General features: G+C 40.2%; 1 protein-coding gene across 5 annotated transcripts in view; it reads left to right on the forward strand.

Annotated features, from left to right (window-relative positions):
* The window catches only part of SHANK2 (SH3 and multiple ankyrin repeat domains 2), a 282,094-nt gene that overhangs the window by 132,866 nt on the left and 131,918 nt on the right, over window positions 1-17,310 (forward strand). For all 5 annotated transcript variants that reach the window (XM_083862692.1, XM_083862695.1, XM_083862693.1 and 2 more), the window contains one exon: window positions 15,402-15,477. In XM_083862692.1, coding sequence (XP_083718818.1) covers window positions 15,402-15,477 — 76 coding nt within the window. The remainder of the gene's footprint in view (window positions 1-15,401; window positions 15,478-17,310) is intronic.

Consider the following 17,310-nt stretch of genomic DNA (forward strand, 5'->3'; position numbering starts at 1 on the left):
GAAGGAGTGACAGATGTGCCAAGGGATGTCCTTGAAAAAAAACACCCTGGCTGAGGACTTAACCCTTCTGCTCCTCACACACACACATGCACAGAGGGATGGAAATGCCCCTTGCAGTTAATGTGTGCTCTGGGCTGCGTTTTCAGGAGCAGCCCCTGCATTCAGTAGATGGTCACTAGATGGCATCTTTGGGTACCGAATTTAGGGGAAAATCATCTCGAACCTTTCGTTTGTGCTCAGCCTCGTTTCAGTTCATTTTCATTTCTGCCTGGATATGAAAACTTAAGAAAGGACAAGCCAAGGCAGCAGGAGACAGGGGAGAAGGAAGCATTTTTCTGTATTTTTTTTTTTTTTTTTTTTTTTGTACTTTCTGAGCAGTGGGGTTGATCTTGAGTTCTAATAATTATGTGTAAACATTTTGGAATACTTTTCTAGGTAATATCTGTGGAAAAATTTTTGATTATGTAGGAATGCAGATCTAGGTATCTGTCATTTGTGGGGTTTTTTCCACATTCCTTACAGATGATAGTCAGTGACTAGGAAATATTCCAGATAAAATCACATCTTCAAAGCGCTTAAAACTGAAAGCAACCAGTCAGCAGTTACCAGCAAGGATTTCCAGGTTAGCACCAAAACAACTTCTGCAGTAAAGATGTCCAGCCCTCTAATCCTTACAAATTAAGATTTTTTTTTTTTTTTTTTGTATTTTGATATAGAAATACATAAGAGCTGCTGTCCAAATTCTCTTGATTTGAAAGTAATGTTGATCTTTCCTAAAACCAGCTGAAGGTGAGGTTAACTCAGTAGGTGGCAGTCCTCTTAAACTAAAGAAGAAACAGTGTGACTATCAGAGAGTGGGATTTGAATGCAATGAAGTGTTTATTAAACATTTCCATGTCGTCCAAAGTCAGTGTGGCTTGCATCTTCTCTTTAGAATCCTCCAAGCTATTGACACTTTCTTTTCCCTGTCTGGAGCTGTTCTGTAAAATCATGATAATAACCCTCTAAATGTATTTGAGAAAAGTTCTTGCAGACTTCTCCTAAATGCCTGTCTGTGTGTCTAGAACTTGTTTTGGTGGGCTTTTTTTCTTTATTTTTTTTTTTTACTTCTCACACAACAAGAAGGATCTGTCACTCACAGATTACCCAGTGTTTTCATCTGAATTTCTTACAGGATGACCCTTAGAACAGGGATCACTGTTCTCACCCAATAAATAGCCTGTGCTGTTAAAAATCTCCTCTTGCACTCTTCCCACAGAAGTTGAATCCTTTGGGAATTGTGTCAGCTGCCTGTTTCTCTTTCACCCTGTGGCAAAGGTGGTCTGCAATGGACTTTTATCCATGATGCTGTATGATCCATCACCCAAGTTGTGTCCTTGTTGTCAGCAGCACGAGGGACCTCTCTTTGATTCAGTCCTCTTGGTTGCCATGGCAGGGAACAGATGCTGGTTTTTTTAATCTTATCTACACAATAGATTTATTACCCCAGCAGTATGCAAACTATTTGAAAAGTAATAGCACAAAAATACACTCCTTTAAAATAAAATAAGCCAGAGCTCTAACGGTGTAGAGCAGTGTGAGTTCTGAAGCTGTTAAATATAACTCCTGTTGCCTTCATCCCCCTGTGTGTTTGCTTCACTCCCAGCCCCTTTCAAGGAGCCTACAATCACTCCCCCTTGTGTGAAAGCAGTGCACTCAGAGATGCTTTAAAATAAAGCCAAGGGAGTTGCTTGTTTTCCTGAGACACGGGAGGTGTAGGTGTCAGAGGCAAAAAGCCCTGAGAAGCTGCTCAAGCTGCTCTAACAGTGTTGGTGGACACACGGGTGGCTCAGCCATGAGCAGGTTGAAGGCAGGTTTTGATAACATTCAGAAATTTTTGACAGTGGCTGTTGAAAATTGTCCTTCTCCCACGTGTTTGACCAGATGTAGAGTGTGGGGAGAAAATGTGGCAAAAATATAAATATTGCCGAGGAGGTCGCTTGAGAAGATGAGGCCAAAGGATGTCTTGAGAGAAATAAATAAGTGTTGAATAAATGTCTTATACATTTAGGAGATGGTGTAAAAGTGAAAATTCACATGAACTTTGCTGCTGCAGTTGTTTCCAACAGCTTCTGTGTGTGAAGGTGTGAGGGGATGACTTCTGTGGGTTTTGCCAGGTACAGATTGTAGATGTGTGATAAATCATGGGAGAGATATTCAGAGAAAACTGTTGTGTCCTGGGAAGCACTCGGAGCAAATCTGTATTGTGGTGGTCTAAAACAAACAGTTGTGTGTTATTTTTTATAGTCCTGTCCACCAGGAATAAATATGTTTTTAAACGTAGTAGGATCCCATCACTTTACATAATGTACTGGAAATACAGTCAGTGGAGTAGAAATAATTAAATGAAAAGAGAGTGGTTGATGGTCCTTTAATCTTTTTATGTGCAACATAAATGCCAAAGTAAAGTACACAACCCTAATAGCTACTTAATGGCCATGCAGGATGTTGTGCAGTGGGCGAAATAACTCTGCAAATGAAGAACTGCTGCAGAAATCCTTTAGAAAAGTGTGGAAAGGAAGCGACACAAACTTTGACTGGGTGGAACGATGAAACAGATTGGAATGGGACACCATTGTCACTACCGTGCTTGAGTGGACAGAAATAACACAAAATCACTCTCTGTAATCTTGGGAAAGTCTTTGAGATCTCTGGGGATCAAAGGCATCATTTGGAACTTTCCAGTGTCTGTAACCTCGCTTGTGATAAGGGGAGGAATCACATTCTGAAGTTGTGTCCGTGGCTGCAGCTTCAAAGTGCAGAGCTGAATAAATCTTGGGCTGAACTCTGTTTCTAGATTGATGTGTGGATATGACAGGAGATCTCATCCTCTCTAATTGCTGTTGCTTATTCCAAGTGGTTCTTGCTGCTTCAGGATGTTGAAAATGCCAAAAGTTAGGTCTGCTAGGTAGTTTTCTAAAATGTCTTTAGTAAATGCCTCTTACAGAGGTGGGCAGCTTGAAATGTTGATTTGTGCAGTGGAGCAAAAAGTCCAGCGAGCAAAATTTCAATCAAATTTAGTTTGGAAATGTATTTATTAGCTCTGATAATGGAGGGAAAGAAAATAGATCCATAAGTGCAGTTTCTAAAATAGAACCAAAATGAATCGGGAGAGGCTTTGGCCTGGGAAGTGTCCTCTGGGATTTTTCATCAATCGAAAGAAAGCTTTTAAATTGCACTCAATTTATAAAATTTAGAGGGCATTTTTCTCCTGTCCATATTTTGTACTTTCCACACAGCTGATGAGACTTTTTCATTTCTTCTTCTGATTTCTAATCTCCTGATTTTTTTGGGTAAAGAAGTCCATTTCATTAGATCTCTAATTATGTATTCAGGAAACTCCTCATTTCTCTGGGTTTTTTTTTGGCTAATGACCACTCTGCTTCACCTTATCTCAAAGCAAAATGTGTGATGGCTTTTATTTTTTCAGGAATAAAGCAGATGGCATTCAGCACAACATCTGGGGGGGAAAAAACTCCTCAGATCTCTGAAGTGTTTTTAGTAAAGTAAACACTGTTAAAATAAAATGATGGATTGCTGGCTTTACCTAGAATATCCCTGAATGGAAGGCAGGTTGTCTTAGTGCCTACATATTTTGAGTGTTTTGTATCTAGAGACAGGATTAGAAATTGATATGTTCCAGCAGTATTTCAGTTTATGACATTTTGTGGAGGAAAATCTTTAAAAAATCAGTGCTATTACTACTTTTGGTTTTGGGAGGAACACCTGATTCCCAGTCCTGAAAACACCTCAGTGGAGCTGGGCTGCTGCTGTCAACGCACAACATTGCAATTGATTTTTGTGATTACAGGCCAACAAAACAAATCAAAATGTATCTAAAGCTGGCAGAAACTGCAGTTAACTCTAAATCCCACAGTGTGAATAGCAAATCTACCTTTATCTGCCTCATTCCCATTTCTAGATGAGGCTTCTTCTTTTAAACAATATTATAACCTTAAAATGTTGACATCATAATGTTCTTGATGTGCCAAATTGTCAGCTTCAGGTTATGTGATGAGGAAAGAGATTATCTAAAAGCAGTTATTTGTCCATTTTCTCCTGCAATGCTGGTGCTGTTTGGCAATAAGTTGAGGTGCCCTAGCAGTCCTGTGAAGAGTAATTAGACAGTGATGCATGAAAAAGTGATTGTTTAACCAGCTGGATCTTTCTGAGTGTCAAAAGAACTCTTCAAGCTGTGCAAATCATTGTCACTGTGAGGTGATTATGTCTTGTGCTGTCTGTGTGCAGGATTAGGGTAAATAATGGAATGGGATTTTTTTATGATATATTTGGAGGATTAGATTTGCGTGGCCTCTTTGTGGATTAAGTTTGGATATTCTGAGATGCAATTTATATGTGAGAAGGAGATAAAGAAGAGGGAGCAGGGGGAGAAGGTGGGAGTGTGATTATCAAGCACAGAGAGATGGCTAATCCAGGTGGGCTTAACACACTCAATTACATTTTTACAAAGGAATAAACCTACTAAGTAGAGATCTCAATTAAGTGCATCCCATCTTTGAGACACCACTGCAAACCAAAAAAACCAGAAATTCAAAATCTCTCCCACTTCTCTTAATTTGCCTTTTTCCATTCAAATTTGAGAGGTCGCAAAATCCACAATATAAAAGTTCCTAAGAGGTCAAGGCTGCATTTTCACATTGCATTTTCAGAGTGGTTTTGGGAGGTTTGGGGAGTTGAGAGGTTCAAGCTTTTTACATCATTTCTCTTTAAGAAATACCCAGACTATTTGATTTCTTCAGTTCTAACATTTTACAAATCTCATAACTAAAAATCTTGTGAGCACAAAGATGCAACATAATTCCTTTTTTCTTATTAGTTTATAGGCATCAAGCAGGATACATAATGGAGTTTCAGGAATATGTCAGTCTGAGGAGAATTCATTTCCATATCACTGCTTGCTTCCAAGAATTAGTAATTTAGGCTTGCAGAAAACATCTGGAAATTGCAAGTTTATTTTGCCATTCCTGCTTTTGTAACCTTTGGGCACCTTGGAAATGAGTTTTGACATTTCTGTAACAATCAAACAAATGGACATTTTTATCATTAAATTTACAAGCTTAAAGCTCAGGTGCTTTTTCAGCTGCACAACTTTAAACCAGGTTTATTGCCTGCCTGTGGTGTTTGCTGTGGTCTCTGGCTGTTTGCACTCCCTGTGCCTCAGGTACCTCATTCTCTAAATTGCAAAGCTTTCCTTAGGAGAAACTTCATGAATGTTGACCCACAGCAATAAGCTGGTTTTTTATGTTATCCATTTCAGGGATGATTTTCACTTCTATTTAGACTATTTCATCCTAATTGCATTATCTGAATTATGTTATATTTGATTTTTGTAATATTTGTATTACAAGTATTTATCCTACAATTGCACATTCAGATGTTATTCCAAATTTGTGTAAAATTGTGCACTTTTTTCAACCTTCACTGGATTTTGGGGAAAACTGGACAAACCACTCTTCAAGTTAACCAGTGCATAATTAATAGCCATCTAATTTTCTAGTGATCCATTCATGGGGGTTTCAAAGTGTGTTTTGAATAAAACTTCTTCAGTTTCTGTCACAGAAGGACTCAAACATCTTAACTTCGAAAACAATTTTACTGTCACATTTAAAAGAAATTCTTAATCTAGATTCAACTAACTGGTGAAAAATGAAACTTGAAAGGGTCTGGCTTGAGGTGTAGATAAAAGATTGTCAGATTTGAAAAGGAAGACCTACTTTCTGCTCCTTTTTGTGAAGACTTCAGCAGATGAAGAAAAGGCATTAAGTGAAGTTGTAAGAATTAATGAGCCAAAAGCTAACAGAAAGGATAATATATATATATATAGCAAGCTGATTTTTAGTATGATATTTTGGTGTTCTCCATGTATACTTATGCCCCTTCTCCTTTTTTTCCCCCCTCATTCTGGTTTTTACATTCTATAATTTTGAATCTAATTAATTAGACTTTATTCCCAGTGGTGGCTTGGTGTCAGCAAGGAGAACCCCAAGCAGGTAAAAACCCCAGTTCTCTGTCTCCTGACTGCTTCCTTCAGTGGATGTTCCCAGTATAGATGAAGAGTGCTCAGCTGCGGTGTAGAAATACCACATTAATCATTTGAGAGGCCTTTTCCTGCACAAGTGTGGTTCCTCCTCCTCAGTTCCTCCTGTTTGAAGTCTAATTGCAATGTTTATTGGCAGAAATTGCATTAATTTCAAGTAGATTTGGCACGGGGACTGCAGGCTGCTGGTGTACACACAGGTAGCACAGACAACCCATCTCCAGCCTGTGCTCCAGCATTGTTTATTCACTCCCCTCACTTTTTTACAGAATGACAACCACTTGGGAGACATTTTCTGCAAAATGTGACACAGACAAGCAGAACTTGACAAAATTGTCATTCGAATTTGAAAGCTATTTTTTTCAGTGTTTTATCAGCTCATTCTTCAAGAGTAAAGGGAATTGGAAAAATAACAGGGTAGTAACATTAGGTTCAGATAGTCTGAAATCACTCTCAAAACATTTGTTCAGAAGCGCCTGCACAGTCCCTGTTCCACAGTTTTTGAAGTTTTCCTGTGGGACATGAAGTAGGAGCAGGATGAAGTCCAAAGCTGTGGGAACAGGGCTTGGGAAGGGTCTGGAGTATCAGAGGTGTCTGAGGGAGCTGGATGGGCTTGGTTCAAGCTGGGGAAAAGGAGGCTCCAGGAGGACCCTGTGGCTCCCCACGATTCCCTGACAGGAGGAGGCAGCCAGTTGGGGTCGGGCTCTGCTCCCAGGGAACAGGGACAGGACAAGAGGAAACAGCCTCAAGTAGTGCCAGGAGAGGTTCAGGTTGGCTATTAGGGAGAATTTCTTCATGGAAAGAGTTGCCAGGCGTTGGAACATTGGCACTGGAGCCTGAGGTATTTAAAAGCCATGTGGATGTGGCACTTGGGGACATGGGTTAGTGGTGGCCTTGGCAGGGCTGGGGGAACATTTGGACTCAGTGACCTCAGAGGGCTTTTCCGACCTTAATAATTCCATGATCCTATAGCTCTGTGGTCAGTAGAGACCCAGCTGTGCCTGAGCTGTGTGCTGTGCTTGCACATGGATGTTTAGTATTGAATTGATCAGAAATTATATTTATATCAATTGTTTTAAGGCTCATTAGCCCTTTAATGCAGATCAAAGCTTTCACTGTCTTATTACTCATCAAAATGACTCAAGTGAAGTCTCTTTGACCAGAGAGAAGTTTTCAGGTCCTGTGAATTTTCATGGCAAAAGAAACGTGTGGCATCAACTCCATCTGTGTTTTGCAACAGTTACTATCTGACTTCACTGTGTTCTCGTTACGTGAGAAGTATTTTTATTGTATTTTCTTTTTTTTTTCTCCCTCTCATAAGCAGCAAAGGAGTGGGTTTTTAAAAAAATATAAAGCAGTATTGTTTTTAGAACGCTGCAACAAAATATAGAAGTGATAGCTGTGGCACATTTCTAATAGCTGGGCTGAATCATCTTCTGTTCCCCTAATGGCATGCGTAATTGCTCCAGGTTTTCAGGCGTCCTTCAGCCGCACTTATTTAGATTAGTGACTGATGCATTTCCATGGAAACCTGCAGCAAGGAAAAAAAAAAAAAAACCACCTCTTGGTACAGCGTGGAACTGAAGGGACGTGGGCTTTGAGCCTCATGTAAAATAAGGGTTCTCAGTTGTGGTCAGCCTGGTTTGGGGTTTTTCTTGTAGCTGCTCTCTGCGAAGGAAGAGGAGTTGCCAGCAGCATTTTGTGTAGCAGTGTGGAACACTTGTCAAATCCTACATCCCTTTATAAGCTTCAGCTTTTTGAGCATAGTTGAAGGAGTACATTTTGAAATGAAATGTCTGGGGTGTTTTTCTCTGTGAGGATGCAGAAGCACCCAAACCCCAGGTAAGCTGGTGAGAAACTGGCTGGACGGTCAAGGTCCAAGAATGGAGTTGGTTTTGGAGGTGTTGTGTGGAGCTTTAATGAAGTTTTGAAGTGCTAGTGGCAGGAATGGAAAAGTTTTACATGACCTCCATCATTAAAATGTGGAAAATAGAACTACTTTTAAAAAACTTTGCACAATATTGTTGTTTTTCTCAATATCTGGTACAATCTTTGTATGCATTACGTAACATATAATATCTGACTTTTTAGTGCTTTCTTAGAAAACTTGATTCTCAGCATTTTCAGCAATTTGTTCTAATTTCCAGGAGTGTTTAAGGTTGCAACATAGATTTTCAAATGTGTTCATTTCAAGTAATTGCCCTTATGTGTCTACACAATGCTGTAAGGGCAAGTACCTTCAATACAATTTAAAAAGTAGGAATATTTTTGGATTTAGATCCTTTCCTGCTATAATCATCCTAATCATTTGGAATACCACTGTAGGTTATCTAGGAGTAAGCTCAAACCAGTAGTGATAGTTTCTCCTATTTGAAAACTAATTATCCCATGGTCTGGCTCAGAATCCTGTGTTACTTAGCAGTCATCAATGCAAAGTATCTCTAACCATATCTAGACATGATTTGATATTCTATATATGTTATGTATTATATCTATACATAGCCATATCTATACATTCTGATACAGCACCACAAGTTCAGTTGCTAAGGTCTGGTACTCCTTTTAAAAGTGATGTGGTGTAAATAACTTTTCTTTTGTGTTTTTGAGTTTGTAGTTGAATGTTGTATTTTAGACACATACAGCAACGTGGCAAGGCAGGAGTTCTTCCTGGTGAGCAGGGAACTTCCACATCCACAGCTCCTTGTTCCACCTTCATCTTCCCCTCCCTGGTCCTGGGTAAACCTAGGCACCACACTGCTTAGCAACATCCTGCTCTGAGCTATTTGTTTGCTCTGACTGGTGTTATAGCATTAAATTAGAAGTCATTCTGAGGCTCTTATGGTGGAAGTTGCAACGTGTTCCTCTGTTGGGTTTGGGTCATGTTTTATCCACAGTGAAAATCAGACCTGAGAATCCACAGGCACAATCAAGGCAGAGGGAATGCTGTGGTGAAAAAGATCGTGAGGTTGTAGCAAACTTCCCACGTATCTCCCATGCTCAGCAGCTTCTTAGGTATTCAAAATTTTATCTATTATTGAAGGCAGAGAATTTGACAGATCATTGATCCTGAGTACAGCTGGTGAAGATTTAGACTTGAATGAAGCTTCTTGTAAGGGAGGAAATTGAGGGAAACATTTGTATCACCATTGATGATGAAAGTCCATAATAACTCTTGTTGAAACTTGCTGTACATGAAAATTAATGATTTTTGAAATGGAATATAGAAGAATGGCTTTCCAGGGCCTGTTTTTCCTTACTCAGCCCAAAATAATTCCCCATCTGTTCTTTCCAACTCTGAGTGCACAACGACCTTCTCCCAAGCAGTTGGTTGCCTTTGTGGGGCTGTAAACATGTCTCAGGTAGGAACAATCCCTGTCATGCTGAGCAGACAACAGCTCCTGCCACACAAGCAAATGCAGAGTTCCTTCATAAACCTCTGATGGAATTTCCCTAAATTTAATGCAAAGTCACTGCGTTGAGGCAAAGTCATTAAGTCAGGTTTCACCTGGCACCTGCCCTTTGCTACAGGCCACCAGTTTGGGTGATGCTGCTGCCATCAGTGAGAGCACTGATACTTGCAGGAAATATTTGAACTGCTTGCTGGGAGGATGAAAAAATGTGAAATAAGGTGTTATGATTAAAAACATTCGTACCCTGAGTCAGTTCTAAAGATCTGGAACATTACACCACCTGAGCTTTGAAAGCGAACAAAGCATCCTGACCTTCAGGATAAATAACATTTACAACAGATGATAGTGCCAGCAGGCAGCTCATCAAGACTTCTTTGTTCTCCCTGAATTTGAAAAACAAGATGCCTTTATTTATGTGTGGAGGAGCACTTTGGGATTGACACGGAGAGCTGGTTTTTATGAGGCAGACATACATATTGTCAGGCCACAATTAAAGGTTAGGCAAAGTGCTAAACCGAAGTTGCTTTGTTTTGGCCTGACTGTAAAAGCTGGGTATTTCAGCAAGGATCAAACTGGGTGCACATGGAGCAAAGCCATGTTCAGCTGCTAGAAACTCTGAGGCCAACATCCAGCTTTTTACAAGCTCTTCACTCTTTTGCTTTAAGATGCATTTCACTCTGTAAAGCAAGAGGGGTAAAAGTAAAAAAATCTTTCCTCTCCCAATTAATTTTCTTTGATGAGATCACCCAGCGCTGTGTCTGTGCCTGTCCCAGACACTGAGTGCCTTAATCCTCTGCATCAGCTGAGGCCATGGACACAGAGCTGCCACGGATGGCTTGGAAATGAGGGGCAGAGGGAATGGAGACCCTCAGAAACCCAACGGGAGAACTTAAGGAAAAATCAAGTGTCCATTAGCACATTTTGAAAATATTCTGCAAATGAGGGAAGAGCTGGAGAATTCCAGAATTGTACAAAGAGCTGGTGAAGTTGTTGGGACAGTAAGAAGCAAATGCTTCCACAATTCCTTGCTGGGGTTTTATTTTTCAGGTGTAAGTAAGCTTTTTGTGCAATTACAGGGAAAAGTGATGACATGGGGAACACTGCTCCTCCAAAACTGCCTCTCCAGTGGGTCCAAGTCGCATATTTCAGTTATTAAGGTTTCTCTTGCAAACAAACTTGCTGATTCATTCCATTGATCAGCCAGTTCAGCATCCTTTGTGGGTAAAGGAATTCACTCTATTCCAGCTAATCTTCCTCTGAGAATGAAGATGGGAATCAACACTCAGTCTTTCTGTCTTTTTCTGAAAATAAGAATTAGTAGGGAAAAAAAAAAAAAAAAAAAAGGAAAGGTAAGAGGACATCCAAGGATTTGCTATTCCAGTCAAGTTGTCCCTGAGACATTTTTATGCTTATTCTCAAATCTGAAAAACTTCAAAAACCATACAAGATTTGCTATTTCTCAGCTTTAACTGAAAGGAGAAATGGTTGAGAGCATCACATCAACTGAACACTGGGACTTAAAAAAACCAAAAAATCATCCACAAACTGATACAGAAGAAAGTGAACCATATATTAAAGGTTTTCATTAATTTACCATTTATAATGCCTTATCATCTTTTCTCTTGATCCTCACAGTTTATCCCCTTCAAATGAAGCATCAATGTTTTTACCTCAGATTTGCAAAGATATGAAAAACATAATTGTAGTTTCTTCTGAATTCTTGGGTGGTGCATACCTGCAGATTTCACTTTCATGAGGTTTTATAACCCTTTATCAGAATCAATGATCACTTAATAGAGAAGATTTCAATTTCTATTTCTTCATCTCATTTTTTGTACATTTTTTAGAATCCATAATCCTACTGTGTGTAATTTGGAGGATCCCTGAACTTCATCTTTCCTATGGCTCAAATGAAATGCTCAAAGAAAGCAATAAGAAATGTCATGTTAAACAATTGTATCATAGGGCTGAAAAGACTTCTCACTTATCACCCTTTTAATGTACCATATTTTAATAGACAATCCAGTTTTGATGAATCTCCATTTTCTAAGTGTGGAAAGGGAATAAGTAAAATAAGTTACTGAGGCTTCACAGTTTGTGGTATGAAGAATATTTTTATCTTTTAATGTGATTATTTTCTGAAGCATCATTTGGTATGGCAGATATTTTGGATATACTTGGGACAGAAAAAATGCATGCCCTTCTTAGTGATGTTTTCAATCCCATGAACTTTTCCTCAACTTTCTCTTATGGCCAAATTTGGATCAATTTAAGAAAAAGTTCATTAGATAGGAGCCCTGTCTTGTTGCAAACCAGCACAAGTGTCCTTGAGTTGTGAATTTCTGCTGATTTTATTATCAAACTGTTTTTCTCAGTTTTGAATAACTTCTGGTGTAACCCTACACAAAAATGTTCAGGAAAGGGTTTTTCCCCCAGGGAGGGGAAGGTGCAGAGGGAAGGCCTTGACCTCTGCCATTGTTTGGGATCTTGCCCCTGCAGAGAGCTGTACCTGAACTGCTGTGACAAAGAACATCCATAAATGTGTGTTGGGAGTGAAACATCTCCCAGGGCTGTCTCTGGGGAACAGGGAGGGAAGGAGGAAAAGCTGCATGTTTTGGGTTGGGGGGTGAAACCCACCTTTACCTACCAGTGATATCTGGGGGGAGCCTGCTGCTCTCTGTTGCCTCCCAGTATCACAGCACAAATCCTGCAGTCCTATTTCCTCTGCTCATCCCGTGGACGTGCTGGTGGCTCTGAACCTTTCCTGGAGTGCTGGCAGGCCTCTGACAACATCCCTGCTGGCACAGCATTCCCGTGCAGTTTCCTTGGAAACACAGAAATGCCCTGTGAGGAGCGGCACGGAGGAGAGCAGGAATGGAGACAGTTGCTTTGGGATTTTTTTTCCCCCTCCTAGTTCTTTACCCTCCAGAGCAATAGCAGATATGTAAGCAACCTACTCCGAGCAGGAGCGTCAGGGTGGGAATTGGGCTGGCTGCTGGAACAGGGCACCAGTGGCCTAATCTGTGTAGTTTGGAGACCAAAATTTATTTCTTGCTTTTCATGGCAGTGACCTTTCAGGTTTTGATAATGTCTGCAAGATTTCTTGGAGTCCTGTGGTCACTCGTGAGACTGAGACAGAGAATCTCTAGGAATTTCTGTGTTTGTTTGGAGGAAAGCCCTCACCACTCCTGAGGTGCAGGAAGGAGGAAATGTTTGTCACCTACACTTTCTCAGTGCTCACCCCTCTTTGAACCCTATAAATTAAGTTCTGAAAGGGCAGGGTTTGAGCCTGTTGCTCACTGAGATGTCTGCAACAATAAATGATTCTAATAAAGGGAACAGCTGGGGCTTTATTATTTGGGTTGCCACTATTGCCCAGGGCACACAGCTTATTTCTGCTGTGGCTCTGCTGGCTTCAGTGGAAAATGGACCAGGAAAAAGTTGTCGTGTTCTTATGGTATTTTCTCTGGTAAAATATGGGCTTCTTAAGAGATCTAGAAATTTCAAGTGATATCCCAATGTTTCTCTCTTCTATCAAGGTAAAGGAAACTGGACCATTTTTGCAAACCCTGACATTCTGTTCTACCTCTTAGAAAGAATTTTTAAACTGATCCAACTTGATGTAGAGAGTTTTCATCTGTGGTGACAGATGTTCCTCTCAGTAAGAATGCAATAATAATAAAGTAATTATCTTTATTAAAATAAAACTGCTAAATAATGCTCTTCTAGACATTCTCGTCTGTATGTTCTTGCTGCTCTTTCTAATCTCTCTGCAACCAAGTTTAAGAAATGCTCAAAAGATTCTGTGGATAAAAGCTTTTTAAATAATGATGGGGTTGTTAGTCTTAGGTGGTCCTAACTTACTGCAAAGCATTTTGATAAAGAGTGCTGGCCTTGAGAAAATCTGGGACATAAGAATGGGTACACATCCAGGGAAACCTGGAGCTAACCCCATGGTGCTAATATACCTATAACAGTGCTGCTGTGCTATATTTGGCTTGAATTCAGAGCAGCATTTGTTAGGCATCTGCCTATGGGTTCTTTGTGCTCTTTTGTCAAGTCAGAGAATGAATCCTTTTCCTTTTTCAGCCCCCAGTTCATTCTGATGGCAGATTCCTGGTGCTCCCCCCCTGCTCCTGGGTGTGTGTTCCTGGGCTGTGCAATAGGGCAGCCTGGAATCTGAGTCGGAGCTGAGGGGAACAGGGTAATTAGAGAACTTAACACAGCAGCCTGGGAAACTGCCACTTAGCCTCGAGTTCAGCGCCTTGCAAGGCTTCTGTTTTCCCAAATAATCCCTGAGTGCCCACAGAGGAGAGGGGTGGCAGAGCTGGGGAGCAGATCCAAGCTGCAGCTGAGGAGCGCTGGCTCTGCAGTCCTGGGGAGCTGAACAAAGCTCTCTGTCTTGCTGTGCCTTCCCATCCCTCCCACCCACTTTGTATTCCTTATAGCACTGAAATATCACGCTATAGAAAACAGATTCTGCAGGAGGAACATCTGGCTCCTTAAGGCTCAAGCAGTTGCTTTAAGATTTCAAAATATTTTTCAGCGTAATTTATTTCTTGTAATCATTTCTGAGGGACTTCCGAGAACAGGTCAGGGGGAAACTCAGAGTGGGCTCCAGGTTTATGATTTTCTATGTTTCTTCTGTTTATGTCTCTTGGTATGAGCCTGATTTTTAGAATGGCATGAAAAAAGAATGTTGCTTGATGGGGAACAGACTGCAATTTGTGCAGTAGGAGCAGGAATTTTGGCTAAAGGAAAGGCCTTTTAGGCAGAAAATACAGGTTGTTGGTGAGTGACAAAGGGACAAAATAAACTAAACTATCAAGTAGAGTTCATATTATAGTAGGGATTTCCTCCCTCTTTGGCCATCCTGTAGGATGGAGGCTTGGCTGGTCTCCACAAAATATATACAAATGTAAATATTTCTGGTTTTTCCAAGCAGTGCTTTTCTTGGACATTGCCAATTGGTGCACAGCTCTGAAAAAAAGAACTTTCTTACTCTTTTAGCCAGCTGCAACCTTCACGTATGTTTCCAGCTGGAATTTCTCTCTATTATGGATGTCGTTGTATTTATGCCTCCAGCTGGGGGCATGATCCAGTTACGTGTCAGCTGCACTGGTTAAAGCAAGGAAAATAAGCATTTTTGCCACCCTTCTTCCCAAAGTCTGCCTCCCAGACTTTCTCCTGCTCCTTGGCTGTGTCCAAAGCCCTTCCATCCTGCTCTTTTTCTCTCTGCAGACTTGCCCTTGGTCATTTGACAGCACCAATCTCTCAGTCATTTGTACCATCCTTAACAGCTGTGCCACGGAGGTGCTGTGCCTTGAGGGCTCTGTCTGGCTTGGGGAATTAATGAAATCTGTTGAATTGTGTCAGGCTGTCCTTCCATGGAAAGGCCCCCAGCTGTGCAGATGAGACTTCCATTGTGGTAATCTAAACCAGAAACTTTTTCATCTGATTTTTGATGTCTCTTAGCCAAACCAAAGGTGATTCCATAGGAGGACCAGCCTGTAGTTAGGAAAAAAAAATATTGATTTGCATATTCTGGCTATTTTCCCAACCTTTCTGATATCTGTTGCAGATTTTTCTTTCTTTCTTCTTCTATTCTGCCTCTTATCTATAAAAGAACCAAATATTGGACACAAAAGTTTTTACCACGGAAATTACGAATGGAACTTTAAAACTTGTGAATGATGCAATTCATGATCTCCAAGAAGTTCTCCCTATTCACTTGATGTGTCTAATCTGATAAAAGAATATCTCCAAAGCCAACATTTTTTTCCCCGAAATGCCTTGAAACTACGAGTTCATTCACTGCAAGGGAATATAAACAAATGCTTCAGCACTTGATTAAGGAATACAGAAGTATTGAAAATTCTTTTTTCTCTGTGCAGAAACACGAATAGATAGAACAAAGAAGCTGTTTAGACACTACACAGTTGGATCCTATGACAGCTTTGATGCTTCAAGGTAAGAATTTTTCCTTTTGGTTGCAATCTGTTTACAAAACCTTCCTGGGTTTTATTTAATTGTTACTTTTGGTTTAGGCTTTGGAGGGGAAGAGGGAAGCAGATCACTAATCAGAGCTTCCATTTAACTTCAAAATTGTTTTTTATTGCAGTTTACTTTGTTCATATGGGATGGGTGTAGAGAATTTGGGAGCTGTGAAGTCATGAGTTTCACTGTTTTGTTTTGGGAGTGGTGAAAGAGATTTGTTGTTCTGAACAGTAACTTTGGAACCTGAGTAGGACTGAAGCTGCTGGAAATGAGAAATAAGATTATTTATTTGTGGAGAATTCAAGATTTTTTAGCAGAGTCTTCTCCCCCATGGATATACCTTGAACATACAGCTGACTGCTGGTAGAAAGGATGACGCTTAAAACACAGAACCTCAGTTAGCTTTTGGTGTCTTCTTGAGGAAATTTTGGTGGCACACTGGAATTATTATGCTTTTCTCCTGAATGTCCAGTTGCAGCTTGGGTTTGGTGGGGGTTTTCTGATTGTTTTTGCTTTTTGTTTTGTATTTTTTTTTTTGGGTGGTTGGTTGGTTGGTTGGTTGGTTGGTCGGTCGGTCGGGTTTTTTTCTGGGTTTTTGTTTGTTTTGTTTTTGTTGGTTTTGTTTGTTTGTTTGTTTTCAAGGGAACCACATTTATTGTAGAAGAAAAACTCTGAAATGTGTAAAGCAATGGCAACGTTTCATGTAGCACAATATTTTTTAAAAAATGGTAACTGTTGGTTTTATTCTGTGATCTTAGATTTTGTTCTCAGGTTCAGGCATAGTTTCTATGTGAGTTGAACAATTTGGGAAGGGAGTTTCCAGCTGGACATGGTGTGATTGACTGTGGGAGTCTGATGATGATAAAGTGGTCAAAAGAAGCTGTGAGTCCATACTCTGAGACAAGCTCTGCAGAGCAGACTCACTGGTTACTGGGGATGTTTGCAGTGGGAAGGGTTGGCTTTTTTCAAGGTTCTTTGAGTGATCATTAGTCCACAAAATCTATATCCTTGTCTTTATATTTCAGTGTGAATGGATAGGGTTGTTTCTGCAAAAGAGAGAAACTGTGTCTGCTGGGTGTTGCCTCAGAGATATCAAATAATTCCACTTGGAAACCTCCTGCTGCTTTCTAACAACCGATTTTTTTCATTAGGAAGTGTCAATTCCATCAAAACCTTCCTTTCCACCACCCCACCCCCTTTTTTTTTTTTTTAAGGTTGTTGGTTTATTTCTCTATTGTTTTGATGTTTTTTCCTAAAGGTATTGGGTTTGTGCAGTGCAATAGTGAAGCTCTCAAAAATGTACATTACCTGATTCAGGACTGAGCAGGAGAGATAATCAGGAAAAAATGAACTTTTGTACTGCCTTACATAAATTAGTTATGAAGTGTGTATGCAGTTGATATCTATTAATTGTCTTGAGTAGAGAGAGGGAAAGCAACTGAGTTCTGACGAGGTTTGGAAGAAAAATCTCCCTGAGTTTCCTCAGGGAATCCAAGACCCGGTAGATCCATTTGGAAGGGGAATAGTGGAAATTGAGAGGAAAAGGTAAGAGGAGGCAGAATTAATGTGAAAGTCCAAGAAATACAGTGGAAAGGTAGACTTGCTTAACACATTTTTTTCAGTGAAGTATGATAAATCTAGAATTTTTGTAAAGTGAGATCAGGAATACTAAAAAACCAATAACATGCCAAGTTGTGTTTCAGGTACTCGACTGAGGCTGGAAATCAGCTTTTTATACCTCTGAACGGTGACTTCACTGGTGCCTGCATATTGCTGCTAAAGCAAAAAGAATTTGCATTTCAGAAC

The sequence above is a fragment of the Zosterops lateralis genome (assembly GCF_965231275.1).
Source record: "Zosterops lateralis genome assembly, chromosome: 6".
Classification (NCBI taxonomy): Eukaryota; Metazoa; Chordata; class Aves; order Passeriformes; family Zosteropidae; genus Zosterops; species Zosterops lateralis.